The 15,860-nt window shown below is 44.9% G+C and overlaps 2 protein-coding genes across 3 annotated transcripts; both read left to right on the top strand.

The window, feature by feature from the left end:
- Positions 1–47: 47 nt before the first annotated feature.
- LOC119386984 (phosphatidylinositol N-acetylglucosaminyltransferase subunit P) lies at positions 48–2,362 on the top strand. 2 transcript variants are annotated; one of them, XM_037654278.2, is made up of 3 exons: positions 48–234; positions 478–606; positions 1,776–2,144. In XM_037654278.2, the coding sequence occupies exons 1-3, from the start codon at positions 185–187 to the stop codon at positions 1,882–1,884; spliced, it is 288 nt and encodes a 95-aa protein (XP_037510206.1). In that variant the 5' UTR covers positions 48–184; the 3' UTR covers positions 1,885–2,144. The 2 variants fall into 2 exon arrangements, with proteins under 2 accessions (XP_037510206.1, XP_049269287.1); XM_049413330.1 differs by lacking the exon at positions 48–234 and having other exon boundaries at positions 1,776–2,362.
- Positions 2,363–9,238: 6,876 nt separating this feature from the next.
- On the top strand, positions 9,239–12,552 carry LOC119386982 (uncharacterized). Its single transcript, XM_037654275.2, has 5 exons — positions 9,239–9,595; positions 9,688–9,908; positions 11,647–11,859; positions 11,971–12,181; positions 12,482–12,552. The coding sequence occupies exons 1-5, from the start codon at positions 9,418–9,420 to the stop codon at positions 12,550–12,552; spliced, it is 894 nt and encodes a 297-aa protein (XP_037510203.1). The 5' UTR covers positions 9,239–9,417.
- Positions 12,553–15,860: the final 3,308 nt, after the last annotated feature.

Here is a 15,860-nt window from a genome sequence, read left to right as displayed (position 1 = left end):
GCTAGTTACCATGCTACTTCCAGACCAAAGGTAATTTGAGTGCTTTTATCCAGGATTCTCAAAGCAACAGTCTCGTCGTCTCGTTTCGCTGGGTTGAGTAATTATGAGGTTGTACTACAACTTGCACAAATTAAACCGCGTGATATAATGACTTTTTAGTTCAAGCCTTACGTTTGTAAGGAAAATGACTTCTCCCGGTGTTGCGGAAGACAATTCTCAAGCGGATCTTTCGGCGTATCCTTTATCGGAAATCTGCAGTACAGTCAACCATACTCTCAGTACGCAGCTTTCTTGACGCTGTTAGCGTAATTTCTGTTTAACATGCATGGCTGTGTTGCACTATACATATTTCATAATCAAGAACACTTGGGACGTTGTCGATTATTTCGTGCTTATCAGGTTACATCTGTAATTGTGGTTGAACGAAATGCACGCTTGTGCCAACTCGCACCTCTTTCCTTATCGCCAAATTTTCAGTCGTGTTTCTGTGCCATTTCCTTCGGAAAGAGACGCAGAGATAGTGTACAACTCGCTGCGCATTGACTCGGACCCAAAGAGGTCTGGCTGCTCCAAGAAACTTGGCTTGGAAGGAAACGTGCTCACTGTGTAAGTTTGATTGCAAAGATTTTTCTTGTGGACTAAATTGAAACGCTAAACTCGAATGTTCGAGCTAATGGCCGCTATCAGTTTTGTTCTATTTATTTACGTGATCTTAACAGCGCCCTGAGAAGCATGAGCGATGTAGAAAAAAAGTAGGTGACATTAAATGGACCTCTGACATCGTCAAAGAAAACAGAATTTATGTGCAAAGGAGACACATTTTCTGTAATGAAACTATGTTGAACCTGATTACATAATCACCATTCACACTGTTTAGCTATTAGCATACATGAACTTCGTTTGCAATGACCTACAGCATGCATCATGCATATGGTCTCCCCACCTACATTGTGGCAGAACCAGTTCATATGGCGGATAGGTTCTTTACTAGAAATTGTGATTATCAAGTTAGCGTTACTTTTATCAGACATTTTGCTTCACACAACTGGAGCATGCCACACCATCACTGTGCTGTCTCTGTTGAAATGTGTCCATCGTCCATGACGCACAGACTGCCACTTTGTGAATTCTTGTCCATGCATGGCCCATTCGCAAACATTAGGCTGTTCAAGTTCTCTGTTCCTATCCTTGCCCCTCACATTTTGCGCTTTTTGTCTGCACCGTGTTCCACTAACTAACTCAAAAAGTATACCCTTCAAAAACCAGTTTGGGCATTGCAGCGCCAACACAGGCAAAAAATTGCACAGAGGGATAATTTATGTACTTACTGTGTACTAGCTAACCTTCTTTCGCCAGAACTGTTTGGAGCACTGAATTTATGTGGCATCCAAATAACAGTCAAGAAAGGCAACACTGTAGTGTTGCTGTGTTCTGGTAGCCTGTAGAATGTCTGCAAAAAGTACCAGGCTTGTTTGCACTGTACCCAACCTCGAATGTCAGATGAGTCACTGTAGCAACAAATATTCATTTGCATCACATTTCTTCTGTTACGCAAGCCATGCATTCTTTCATCTCAGCACAATCTGAACTACGTGATGTTATAGTGCTGCTTACAGGAGGTGTGCCTACCTGAAAGTTTTCATTCTTTTGTTATTTTTTTTTTCTAATTTAGCCAGTTGGGGCATATTGATGGTGACAGGCTTTCAGAATGTGTGCTGCAGAATGTGTGGCCAACGACTGCATAAATAAATCATCCTTCATTTTCTCTTTCGCAGGCATTTCACTGCTAAGGAGCCAAAGCAGTTGAGGGTTGGCGTCAACTCCTTTTTTGACTTTCTGTTACTCGCAATCAACACGGTCCACCGCTTCGGCCCAGCCTCCTGAGCCCCTTCACCGTGACATTTTCAAGTAGGCCTCCGTAACAGACATTGCTAACATGGCCATCAAAACTCCAGCACCTTTGGCAAGCAGGGCCATCTACGGCTACGTGCTCTACGTGTCGTGCCACTTGGGACTTGCCCTGTATGTGCTTTGGGCATACATCCCGAGTTCTTGGCTGAGGGCAATGGGCGTGACCTACTTTCCGGACAAAGTGTGGGCCATTGCCGTACCTCTCGCCGGTGTTGTGGCTGTGTTGTTGTTTGGCTTCTGCCTCTACCCTGCCATCATTGCCTTTGCCACAGCCCCGATGGACTCTCCATCCACCATTTGCGACAAGTACTCTGTTTATGAATACAGAAAGCCACCCATTGATGGTGCCATACCACCTATCAAGGATGTCCACATCTCACAGGTTTGCCGAGAACTGTATGGGAGTTGATGCGAGAATTAAAAGCTCCTGTTATCGTTTTTGAAAAGCAAATGACTTCCGGGTCAGTGTCCTGTGGTCAACAGGATTGAATTAGTCTTTTATACACATAGGTTGCAGGCCACCAAAGAAGAATGCAAAATCAGTTTGAACTGATTAATTATTATACTTTGGTAACTCTGGTTTCATTCATTTGGCAATGCAGGGTTGTATACTTAAAAAGGTAAAGGACAAACTAGCATTTTATTAAATTTCAGAGTATTTCTTTTTCATTTTATTATAATACTTATAAAATTTCCTAGCTCTAGTCTACAATTCCTTTGGAATACAGTGTAGTTCTCCATTAGCAATGAGAAGTAAACCAAGCCCAGCAGATACTCTCAAAATACGGGACATCGCAGTATGCTGGTGCAATAATTAGGGTTGTGTTATCACCTCTTTTTCAATTTAATGACTTCTCTGGCTTTCTAAGCACCCTTACATTGTAAGAGTTGCCATTTCAGTTTTGCAAAAGCTTAGTTCACTCAACCTTTCTTAATTTAATTAATGCTGATAAGCACTGCCTTCAAATTATAGGCAGCCAGAAGAGTGGGATGAGCTTTTATATGGTACACTCGTGAGAGCCAGCGACAGCTTTCAAGTGTGCTTTGAAAGAACTGTGAGCTGATTTTCTGGATTTTCTTACAGAAAACAAATGCCATATTCTTTGATGCCCTATTGCAAGGACGTTAATTTGGACTAGTTTGTCATGTATGATCGTCTATAACACTGCGTAGACAAGGGATGAAGAAATGAGAGGAGACATAACGTGCTTGTGAGTGTACTGTTTGTCCCTTGTCTATGTGCCATTCTAGATGATTTTGCTTTGTTAACGTGTCCTGCCCTAGAGTGGGCTGTTATGAACTTCAGAGGCCACAGAACATGTATTATTGGAGCCAGAATGTAGGCATTGATGTGGGTCATTTAACGATGCTTCGCAACCTCAATGAATGAGTTGCAAATGAATGCCTGATAAATGTGTATTGTTCTAGGGCAGATAACCGAAGTCTCTAAAAGGGCAGTCAAGGATACCATCGTGGTGTTCCAGGCGATGAATAATTGTCATATGCCAGATGAAATTAGCATTCTTTTTCTGTAATCTATGTGCCTGACGATATTAGCATTCTTTTTTTTTCTCTGTTTTTAAAGATGTGTCCTGCGGCATAGATTATGGTTTACTTATACAAAAGTGTGAAGGCCCTCTTTGCGTGAAAAGTTGTGGAGGTGGTTTGTCCACATTGTACTCTGCCCTTCATTGCTAAGTTCATGCAACTTTTGTCAATAGAAAAAAATTGAAAAATGGGGCATTTTCAGCAACAGAATATTTAATCTTCTGTTGTAGGTAGTGACAGTTCGTGTTCACCTTGTGTTTTAATTGGGTAGTATTGTTTACAATAAACATTTGCCGCCACATTATAGCAACAGGTGCATCATTAATTGGCCACGTGCAGTTCTTTCTTATTTAAAAATGATGTATCGTCCATCTTGCCATGAAGCTTGTATTTTCCGGTTTCCTTGGATGTACACGTTTCATTGCAGCTTTTGAAAACAAGTGGTGTATATACGACAGCTTGAATAACAACTGGTGTGCAAATGCAAAGATGACACAAAGTGCTGCGAGCCGGTTGCAGCTGTGGGCCTTAGTTATTCATGCCATCTGTGCAGTGTGTGTCGGTAGACAACTCTAGCAATGGTGCAGTTCAATTCTGCGCTATTTCTTGAAGTTGAGCTTGCTTTGCATGCCTCCCCATGGTTTCGTGTGGCTGGCTGTTCTCTCAACATATGTCAACTACATCGAAACCTTTGAGATAGTCGCTAGAGTTCTAATGAAGTTGATATATGTGTCATCTGGAAGGTTTTAGCGTCGTTTGTTCAACATGGTATATCCAGGAGGCAGCGCGATCGTCATTATGCTTGTCTAGACGGCATGGAGTAAGGTAAAAGTTAAGAAGGAGCATTGCACAACATGATTGAAGTCTACTGTGTCGGCCCAACACGTGATGAAAACGTTGGAGCGCGCAGTAGGTTTTATTACTTCCAATTTTGTTTTGTTTCAGAACCCCTCAGTGAGTTGGCCCTACAAGCGAGCTTCGATAAAAAAAAAAGACTGCTGGCAATGAAATCCCATAGTTTTGGAAAATCTCATTTCCTGGTCTCATGGAGCATTCGCCTGCGAAGGCTGGATTTATGACGTAATGCAGCTCCCTCCTGTACATAGTTTTCATTGACGTCACCGTGGTCGCCATCTTGGAGTACTAGCTGGTTGAGATGCTGTGTGAACTCTTACTCGAACGCGCGGGGGTACGTCAGATTAGTGCCGGTGCCCCCTAGCGTTCCTTTGTGTTCCTCCTTGGGGCGGCTGGCGAACAGAAGAAAGCGGGGAGAGCACAAAAGAACGCAGGTATCGAACGACTGTGTGTCCTCCCCCGCACTTATACTCCATAATGAGATAAAAAGTCACGATGGCCGCCATGTTGAGTTACCCAGCGCAGAAAACTTGTCTGTGACGTCACGCACAACTTAGGAAATCCGGAGAGGCCCCGCCTAGACGACCGAAGCGCTGCATCCGATCGCCTCCGCAACTAAAGAAACGGTCCCGCTCATGCACTCCACAATGTACTCCGAAGGCGGGGTCACCGGCCGTCCGGCGCATGACGTCAGTCTGGAGTGCGCGCCCATTGGTGCAGGCATTGGTACACACGCCTTTGAGGAGGAAGTGCCGCTGTCTTGTAAAGTTGTATCCGACTATAGTTTTTCCTCCCTCTATGACGGACTGCTTGCAACGAAGTCATCGCCGCCGCCATCTTAGGGTACTAGCACGCCGAAAGCTGCACAAACAAGGAATGTGGCTGCTGGACAGGCGTATTTCTTACAGCGAGCGGTTCGGTCTATGAACCAGTAAAAACCGGTTCGCGTAAAAAAAAAATGCAACTCGGTGAATGACGCGATGCGCTGACGTTACATGCGCACAATATGAGAAGCTGCGCCCGCCATATGTCGCGTGCAAACTACCACTGCCTTTTTCTTCGGCATCTGGATCTACGAGTTCACACACAAACAGTGATATTACTGTGCTACGAGTAAATAAAATTATTTCTCGCTCCTTTTATGTGGCCACGCGCCCGAAGCGCTATACTCAGCTAAGAGTACGTCGAACGACGACTTGACACATTCCACCGTGTAATGGATGCCGTCACTACTAGGTCGTGTGCTTCAACGTGTGCGTAACACTCTTGCTGGTGTGCCCTTGCACCGCGAAGCCGTTAGTGAATGCACTCGCGCAGCAGTCACGACGAGACTCGTGAGGCCGTGAATCACGCCGACCTCTATGCGCGTGCAGTACGTGTCGGAGCGATTACACTGCATGACTCAACGCGGGCAAAGAGCGTAAGCTCGCGCAGAGGAAAAAGAAAAAGCGCGATGGCTTACGTTGAAACTCGAAACAGATGAGCTACACGTGTGCTAGCTTTCGCGTGTTTTCCTGGAATTCCAGTACTGTTCGCGAAAAGCGAGCGCTAGCGGTTTTTCGCGCGAGTGTTAACGTCAGCTTGCGTAATCGTGACATAGAGGTAATTAGATGCAAGTTCTGAAAAAAAGAAAAGCACGCACGTACAAGCTAACTGCGCGACCAGAAAACAGCATAGTAGACGTTCCAAGTCGAGGCATTTCGGTAAGTAGATGCACTTACATTTTAATCGAAAGTGTCACACTTTCGATCAGCTATTGGGATATTGAAGCCCGACATTTACAACCGCTTCCAGACTAGAATTTGCTAATTTTGTGCAGAAAACCGACGTTGCGTTCTTCGCCATTTCTATCTCAAACACGCGGTCCGCAGAGCTTCGCTAGCGGCCCAACCCGCAACGTGCCTGTCTTCGTCCCATACATTTTTTTTTTTTCATAATAAAGTGCCTTTGTGAGCTACGCAGATGTCACAGGTCTCAAGCATTTTCTTTTTTTTTTTTTTCGTGAGGCACCCCCGTTCGGTCACCACGTGTTAAAACATAACCGTGGTACAAAAATTCTATATTTCAAAATCGATATGTTAATTTCTCAAAACCTGACGTCAAATACCCTTCAGAAATGACCCATTATACAGGGGCGTAGCCAAGGGGGGGTTTGGGGGTTCAAACCCCCCCCCCCCCGAAATTTTTCAGTTTTGCTTGCGTATATATGCACGCGCACATACCCTAGCAAAAATTCTGATAGAGGTCTGTATCAGTCTGATACAGTTTCCTATCAGTTGTACCAGTCTTGTATAAGACTGATACAAAGTCCTATCAGTTCTGATAGACATCCGTATCAGTCTGATACAGTTTCTTGTCAGTGTTACCAGTCTTGTATCAGACTGATACAGGGTCTTACCAGTGCTAACAGTTTTTCAATCAGTCTGATTGGCCATTTCTATGGTGTATATTAGTCTATAGGTTTTTAGTCTTTTGTTGGTTTATGGGATCTTCATAAAATGCAGTAGTGTCATTTTAACAGTTACTCTTTTTTTTTAACACACTGGTCACATATATATGATTGGTCATTTCTGCATGCATATTGGTGTATAGGTGTTTTCTATTGAACACTTGGCGACCATCGTATGACATATTACCATCATTCAATGAGTGCCACTGGTAGCTTTTGAATGCGTAGAATAATGATATATAATGCTTCATGGTGGTGTTAAGCATAATGAACACACTGAGCTTTGCAAAGCAGGTTTCAGGCTAGATGAACATCTCTTATTCTATGTACAATGGGGTTGCAGGTGCCAGATAGAAACACAGTTTATTCTGACATTCAGGTATCTTAGGAATTTTAAGACACTAGGTATACAAAACTTATCACAGAGCAGTACAAACACAACTTAAAACAACAATACAAACAAAACTTCTCATCACACAGCAATACCAACATAACTTTTAAATTTTTAGCTTATAGGGCCAGTAAACATCCCAGGACACTAAACTTCATATTTAGAGTACAATTGTGTCCTAGTGTGAAATGAGCATGCTAATGCAATAATTTTTTGAAACGGTGCGGAGTTGAAAGCCTCGGCCTCTGGGTGCTGCGGTTTCTTGCTTTCACGACCCAAGCTAGCCCTAGCTGCCTCCCCCACATAGTGCTTTGCCTTTAATGATGCACTACATCTGTGCCATAATCCATACTGGATGAAATCCTTTAAAGGGGGGATGAACCGCTTTTCCAAGTAATAATTGAATGACCTCAGGGTCGAAGTTTATTGCCTCGCAAATCCACTGCCACAAAAATTTCAAAGCGAGCGGAATTACAAGGGTTTGTTGTGCACTTTAAGCGCTTTCTCTTTTCTCTCGGCCATCCCGACAAGGTGTGTTGGAAGCTATAGGGAGGAATGGCACTGAGGAAATACGTTATGTCAGCACACATCGTGACCTAGAGCATGTTTGATGAAGCACGACTGCTTTTTCCTGTTGCAGTTGCCATGCACGAGTGTGACTATGTAATGTTAGCAGATTATGGACAGCAGTGCCAGCATGTGGCAGCACCCTGTGGCAAGCAGCACATCTGATCGAAACGCCGCTCTTGTTTTATGTTGGCTATAGGCCAATATCTATCTGTTGCTATCTGTTGTTTTACACCATACAGCAGGCATCCGAAAGTCCGAAGAAAGTGAGCACAGGCATCTATATATATGAAAAGAGGGCACCTGAGAAATTCGCAACATCGCATTCCGCTTTTCAAACTCTCCTTGCCGTGCACAGCTGCAAGATTTGGGTGAGATGTTTATAGCAGCGTCTGATATCCACAGGATGTCTTTTCACCAAGGGCTGGTACAGACCTGTTTAATACTTGCATGTAATCTTGCCAAGATTTATGAACATCAAAAAGCATGTACTAATAAAGGAAAGCATTTGACCGCAAAAAAACACAAGAAACTGCCTACCATAGTAAAAGTTCAATTGTGAAGAGAACAGCGATAGAAATGGTCAAGAAAAGTCAACTTTTGATTGCCCTACCACGTTAAACTCAAATTAGACTGAGTACATTTGTCACTGACACCCAGTAATCAGTCTCTTTCAAACAAGTTTGGTACATCAGCAACATAGCAAACTCGTCCAACTTTCATGTGCACGCACACTCTGTCCACATCCTCCGGTAGAAGAACAACTTTTTTTCGCTATCACCATGTGCATAACTGAGACTTGGTGGGTCGCTCATACTTGCATCGTCGCGAGCCGAATCTGCAGTTTGGTCGGAATCGCTTGAGAGCGAACTCTCCTCGAAGTCGTACGTGTCGTCGGGATCAGGATTTCCATCGCTGTCACCGTGTGCATCACTGAGACTTCGAGTGTCGAACGCCGCTACTCCAGAACCACCGTTACCAGCTAAAGACTGAGGAATGTTCTTGCTAGAGCGTGGCTGGCTGGCAGATTGCGCCTCCGCCGCTTTTTGATATAGGCTCGTTGACCGAGGTACTACATAATGCGATCCAGGCTCCAAATAGCGCTTCCTTCTTTTTGACCGAGGCTGTGGTTGAGCTGAATCCATCTTTCGTCGAACTGAACGCGAACTTCAAATAGCGCGCTTCATGGAGCCCACGCAAAGTGAGGCCGCGATGAACAATCTAAGCGGGTCCAAGATGCATAGACCGAGGCTTCACATTCACGCCCTGCTTGCCGTGCCTTGAAGATGGTGCGCGGCGCGGAAACGATGATAAACTATGATGTAACATAGGAGATAACCTGCAACGAGGTAGGGTTCCTCAGGTCACACTCGATTGCCATTATGGCCATCACGATGGCCATGATGATGATGATGATGCGACCAACGGACCAACGCGAGCGACACCAGGCTAGCCACCCTAACCAGGCGACACTATGTTCATTGTTTATTTTTTATTTACGGTGAGTTAAGAAAAATTACCGTGTAAACTTGTAAAAACATGAAGCAAATTTTCTTAGTTTTTTAAAAACGAAATTGCATTTTGTTGAGACCCACAAATGGTACCGCCATCGTCATGAACAGCGCGTTGGTACGTACGTTTTTGTTGTGTGTGTTGCTGAGTGGTAGCGCGCGTCCATGTGCATTTCTTCGGCGGCATGTTCGCGTACGTTCGTTTCCGCGACGACAACGAAAAGCGAATCGTCCCAGTGGCTGCATGTAAACACCTCAAGCCGAACGATACGAGCGATTTTAATCCTCGCAAATGGTACAAAGTCTTCTGGAAAGATGAAACACACTGCGACCACTACCACGCTCAAGTGATTAGGCCTTACGGTAAGTGCATGACCGCCTCTTTGTTTTCCAAATACAAAAACAAAGATGAGGAAGCAGTCATTCTGAATTATCCACTCGTCATGTTTTTTTAGCTACCGAGGACGATGCAGGGAAGGCTACCGAAAAACGAACTTCCATTCCGCAAAGACCTGGCAGCGACTCCTCCTATAGCTGCAGTTTTCTCCCCCCCCCTTTTTTTTTCACTCACACATCCTACTGCCGCACGATTCGTGGCCGATCCCCCGTGGTGGGTTGTGCCATTCCTCTAGGATCAACCAACCAATCAAATGAAGTGGATGGATCGTTTGAAGAAGTAAGTGCAGTCAGTTGCAATCGCTCACATTGCAGCTGATGTGCTACTTTTCGGCCTAATTATTACCGACAGCCAATTTTGATCTGCACGTGGTGCCGTATCACACATGGTGCAGCGATGCTTTGATCAATGCCTCCTACGAGGCATTGCTCTGATGTACAGGTGCTCCCAAAGTAAAACGGAGCACGCGAGCTGTGTCCAAACGCGGCGAAACGGCATGCCAGCGCGCTCTATCAGAAGGTGCGCTGCAGATACCGAGAGTGCGTCGGCATATCCGGCTGACCATCCCGATATTCTGATGTTCGTCTTATCGCCGGCTCGAGCGAAGCGGCGTTGCTACAATCACTGCTCGTCAGGGGACGCTTCCAACACTTTATGCATTTCTTTGCCCGCGTCGTGACGGAATCTTCGGAGGCATGCGCTATCTGCGTCACCGAGTATGTCACCACATTCACCCCTGACGAGCAGTGATGGTAGCAGCGCGGCTTCGCTCGATTCGGCGATAAGGCGAGCATCAAAATATCGGGATGGGACAGCCGGTTATGCCAACGCACTCTCGCTCTCTGCAGCGCACCTTCTGATAGAGCGCGCTGACATGCAGTTTCGCCACTTTTGGCCACAGCTCGCTGTGCTCCGTTTTACTTTGGGAGCACCTGTACCCCCCATTGGAGATATATCAGAACATCGCTGCTCCACTACCGCACGGACGTCGGTGCGGTCGTATTTGCTATTGCAGGTGGGGGTAAAGTTGCAATATGCCGAATAGCAATTTATTTTATCCTTATATCTTTGTATGAGCGCAGCCTATAGTCATTTTTTCTGTACAAGTCACTGGTTCAGAATTATTTTTGCTAGCGCGGATGGGAGAGCTGACACAGACAAGCGCTTGTCCGAGTCATCGTCAGCTCTCTCTCTTCGTGCATTCGTGTTTATTCCCGCGCTGTTGAAATTTCCTTCAAGACGCAAATACGCCCTGTTTTTAGTTGCGAACAAGCTATAAGCTGTGAAATTATAATGTTGGGTTAATTGTCTATGCACTTGCTGGAAACGCAGCGTCAAGCTGCTGTTAAACAGAAAATGAAGGATGTGAGCAGCCATTTTAAGAAGAAGCAGCGAGACCTCCTGTTTGGTGATGCTGAGGGCGGAAAAAAGACCGAGAAAGAACTTCTCAAAGAAGAAGTGAATATGCTGAAGGCCGAAAATTCAAAACTCTTGGACCGAATAAGAATGCTCGAAAAGGCCCTATGCAGCAAAATTTTCAAAACAGGTTTGATTATTATTTCCTTATAAACTATTGTCATGCACTGCTGCTAGTGTTGTATACATCAGTAAGTTGCACTTTTCTTATAACGTACAATTTTGCTGAAAGCAGAATGCAATGCAAGCTCATATATCATACGTAGAAGTGATGCGGGCATGTTTTTCTAATCACTTGTAAGTATGCTTCTCCATGCTGTCACAGCATGGTGCTCATATTAAAGAACACCAGATGGTCAAAATTTCTTGAGCCCTCCACTGCGGCGTCCCCCGTATCACATCATGGTTTTGAAATGTGACACCCAACCTATTATTGTACTTTCATGGCATATATCTCAACTGCATGCTCTATTTTATGTTATTTGGCCTTGCACACCCTGGTCTCTCTTCAGTCTGAGACCTAAGAAGCTACTGTGACAATTAAGGGTGCGATTAACTTTCTTTTGCTGCATACGTTTCTGCATACACTTTTTTATTGCAGAAAAAAACCTCGTTCTGTGCGAGGGCTGCAGCCGCAAGCCAGAACAACAAGTTGCGCCTTTGCCATCGCCATGTGCTGCCACGCACCACCACCATGCAGCCGCCGCGCACCGCTACCGTGCAGCCACTGCGCACCACCACAGCGACCCCGGGCAGCCCTGAAGTGGCCCACACAAGTGCGAGGGAGGCCGATTACGTGACCACTGACGGAGAGGTATTGTAAAACTCTAGTGTGCTTTGTCTTAAAGGTATAACGCTTTGCTGAAATGAGAAAATGTGCATTGACATATTGTTGTGTGCACATCATCTTTAACTTGTTTTATAGGTGCATCTGGGCAAAGGAATCACCATTCCTGAGGGCCTGTACAGCCGCCTCATGAGCACAAAAAGCGAAACCCGCTTTGTTCGTGAGGCGGCCGTTGCCATTTATTCAACGGCAGGCTTGGTTGGGCGGAGTGTAATTGGAACAGCCTCTAACCGGACAAAGGGAGAGGCAAAACCTCCCTTGGATAAAGAAAAATACGCTGTGCTTTCTGGTAGGTAAAATTTCCAGTCTGACTGGAGTTTATGAAAGTAGTTGCCTGCATTTTTGTGCATAATAGTAAGATCAGCCGAGATTCCACTGCCAACTTGTATATAACTACTTACTAAGGCTTCAAGCCTCGTATTTTTGTCTACTGGAGCTGGACACTTATGCAAGTATCAACAAACTAATTAAAAAAAAAAGACTGATAGCACTCGTATTTATTTCCTTGTCATATTAACTCCTCTGTTTCGAGTGCATATAATTGTCACCTAACAAGTGCCCATAATTTGCTTTGTTTTTGATCATGCAGATTTCTTCAACCATTTTTTGAAAAGCATTTTCCAATTGGAGAGGTCGAGCAAAGAAGAAGATACTAAATAAGGCGTCTCGCAAACAAAATTAACGATTTGATGAAATCAAAAGATTAAGAAGTCAATGGAACATCAAATAAAAGATTTTGTTTGATTTCTGTGTTCATCTGTGTCCTGCTTGCTCTAATGCAGTGGCCCACCTGCCAGTCGGCTAAGCACCGATTCACTTGTGGGCTTATATGCAGTAGAATGGTACTAGACTGGTACACCCATAGACTGATACACCTATAGACTGGTGCACCCATAGACTGATACACCTATAGACTGGGTGCACCCATAGACTGATACACCTACACACTGGTACACCTATAGACTGATCCACCTATAGACTGATACACTTATAGACTGATACAACTATAGACTGATACACCTGTCAATAAACTGATAGCCTATCAGTTTTTCTATCAGAATTTTTGCTAGGGACAAACGCACGCACGAACATACACAAAGTATGGTTGAACCCCCCCCCCCCCCCCCCCCCCCGAAAAATATTTCTGGCTACGCCCCTGGACCCATATATGAAATATGGGAAAGAGATTCTTTCAAATGGCAACGTTATTAGCTCGCATTTTGTTCAAACTTCCCCACTCCTACCTTCTTCACCAGCCCGGCACATTGTGACTTCCCCTTTTGGTAAGGACTCCCCTTTTGCTGCGGGGATTCCCCTCCCTTACGCTGCGGCTGCAGGTCGTTGCTGCGGCATAGTGGAGCGCGCGCAGAGTTTGCGACGACGCAGCTGGGCGTCAGTTCCGATGGGAAAGCACGTGTTTTCTGGACGCTGCTTTTTCGGATGCCAGCTGAGTGCGCGCTTGCACGACCCTAGCCAAGAAACGCCTAGAGTGGTGATGTCAGCTATTCGCGGAGCAGACCGCACGTATGCATTGACCGAGAAACAGAGGCCGCCTCCGCTAGTGATGGCCGCCACGGAGAGGAGGGAAAACTTTATCCCTAAAAGGAAAGGCCCGCAAGAGCTGCAAAAAGTAGTGCCATATATATCTTCCCCCTTCCTGCAGAACCGCTTATCGATAAGCGGTTCTTCAGGAAGGGGGAAGATGGCACTACTTTTTGCAGCTCTAGGATGATCAGCTAACTATACTATCGAAATGCGCGTGATGCGCTGACCGCGGGGGAAGTGGTGTTGACACAGCGCCTCTCGCTCCGGAGCGCGTGGCGCTAACCACTACACCACAAAGCGCAAATGCTTCAGGTAGCTAACGGCTAGCGTTATATACACGCCCTTTACCGCTGGCAGGACTCAGAGACGGCAGGCGCTTATAAGCGTTTCTTCGTTACCAGCGAGATGGCGCGAGGAGCGCAACGGGCATAGGGTGCCTTTAAACGGGCACATTTAAAAGTCGTCGGCCAGCTCGCTCGCTTCTTCTAATATTTGCGCAGGGTGAACCTTGCCCTTCCGCTGTCTGCTCGTGCGTTGTAGCTGCCGGTGGTAGATGTTTGTGCAGCGTAGCAGCGCGTTCATCACGGTCTGCTTTTCTAGCTATCGCATTCATTGTTTCGCCCTTGCGGCGAAACTGTGACTTTTTTTAACCTATGGCGAGAAACTTACCCTTGCAATATTTGGTCATCTCTCAAACAGGGAAATATAGTGAATGATACAGTTGCAGTTCTCTGCATACCTGTGTAAGCAAAACTATTTTGCACATCATTGGAATATGCTCAGACTTGACACAATGTTATTATTACGCACAAAAAATTGGCAACTAAAAAAATTGTCTCTCACGAAACAGCTGTGGCGTAGTTTCCAAATGTTGCCGATTAAGATCCTGAGAATTACTCGACACAGGTTGTTTTACTTTTGAAGTTGTATTTCAAGAACTCGCAGGGCCCCTTGTGCATTCGTCTAAGATGACTTGAAGGCGAAAGCCATGAATTATGCTTTTTCATGTCAGTCGTTGTACTGATCCTCCCCCACCGCACTGCGAAAGCTTTCTACACTTCACCTGGTTTTGCACTGCCTCCGTGACTGGCCCCCTTTTGACCAAGCGACGATATGTTGTGTGATGACAACGCCACGTGACGTCATGGTGACATCACAAATTTTGCCGATCTGTGACGTCACGTCGACTGTGATCACTTTTTTTTTTTTTGCATCGCTCCTGTTGACGCCACCGACGGTCAACTTTCGCATTTGATGACGCATCTAAGGCTATTATCGCCTTAATAGCGGTGCCAGAAGCATTCGCCGCCGCCATGAACCACACGGCTAGCTAACTTGGAATACTTGCAGCGAACACATCCTTAAATAGGGTGGCCAATGCAGCTGAACTCAAGACGCTGCTGAACATTAATAATAAGGTGGGAAATTCGGGACATTTCTGAGGTTTTTCGTATCCCTTGCGGAATGCGGGACAGGTGGTCACCCTGTGACATATCTCTCGCCTTTGAAGCGATCTGCGCATGAGAGACTGCGCAATCAGGCCCGATCTCCATGCCATGTAATGAATTGGTTGAGAATGCGCATGCGTCGACTAGGTTCGCGCGAATGATCGAACGAATATTGCAGTATTTGAATTCACTTCGATTCGAGTTTAAATTATCCAAAATTTCGAAGTATTCGAAATGAACGAATAGGTGTATATTAGTCCGCATGTAACTTCTCTGTAAAGGTGGTTTCACTGCAGTAGAGGGGTGCTATGCCGTGAACACACCTATTCAGGAGAAATTCGCACTGCCGCGAAGCCCCACTTCAAGGTTAAATGAACATACCCTCACATCGATTCATCATTTTTTAAGTTTAAAAGCTTGTTACACCGGCTTATATGCTCCAAGTACAGTAAATTTTAAAACGTAACATATTTTGCAGGTTATCAATTGCATTCTGCCCAAAGTCGAATCCTATTAATATTTAAAGTTGCTTCTACTTCCTTTGAAACAAAAAGAATGACATTTGGACATGCCTTGTTGCAATTAAAAAAAATTATTGTGCAGGTTAGTTAAGTCATGACAAATATGCTCTTTTTTCTTTATAATATACAGTATATACTATTCGTTAATTCGATTCAAAATTATTCGCCCAAACCTAAAATTTACTATTCGCACAACCCTAGCGTCGACGGTAGAAATTGATTTGAACTGGTTCATATACCTTTCATTTCAGAAAACCATCGAAATTTTTCAGCATACATCTTGCAAATCAATTTTTTTACGGACATGAATCGATGTACTCCATCAGTGTGCCTTAATTATATTCTACACAAAATTTGGATTACAAACCACACTACATTAACTATATGCACCGACGCATGAGCATAGTAGCACGTGATTTGTTTTATTCGAGGTAATCTCATTTTTCTAACACAT

The sequence above is a fragment of the Rhipicephalus sanguineus genome, chromosome 3, assembly GCF_013339695.2.
Source record: "Rhipicephalus sanguineus isolate Rsan-2018 chromosome 3, BIME_Rsan_1.4, whole genome shotgun sequence".
In the NCBI taxonomy this organism is placed as follows: Eukaryota; Metazoa; Arthropoda; class Arachnida; order Ixodida; family Ixodidae; genus Rhipicephalus; species Rhipicephalus sanguineus.
Note: the sequence above shows the minus strand (reverse complement) of the source record. Positions and strands in the feature narration are given on the sequence as shown.

What these genes read in the sequence shown, in the direction of transcription:
- LOC119386984 (XM_049413330.1), top strand. Translation starts at nt 1,937, where the DNA reads ATGGCCATCAAAACTCCAGCACCTTTGGCAAGCAGGGCCATCTACGGC.
- LOC119386982 (XM_037654275.2), top strand. Translation starts at nt 9,418, where the DNA reads ATGTTCGCGTACGTTCGTTTCCGCGACGACAACGAAAAGCGAATCGTC. An exon ending in TCAAGTGATTAGGCCTTACG is followed by an intron (nt 9,596 to 9,687) that starts GTAAGTGCATGA and finishes ATGTTTTTTTAG; the next exon opens with CTACCGAGGACGATGCAGGG. An exon ending in AAAATACGCTGTGCTTTCTG is followed by an intron (nt 12,182 to 12,481) that starts GTAGGTAAAATT and finishes TTGATCATGCAG; the next exon opens with ATTTCTTCAACCATTTTTTG.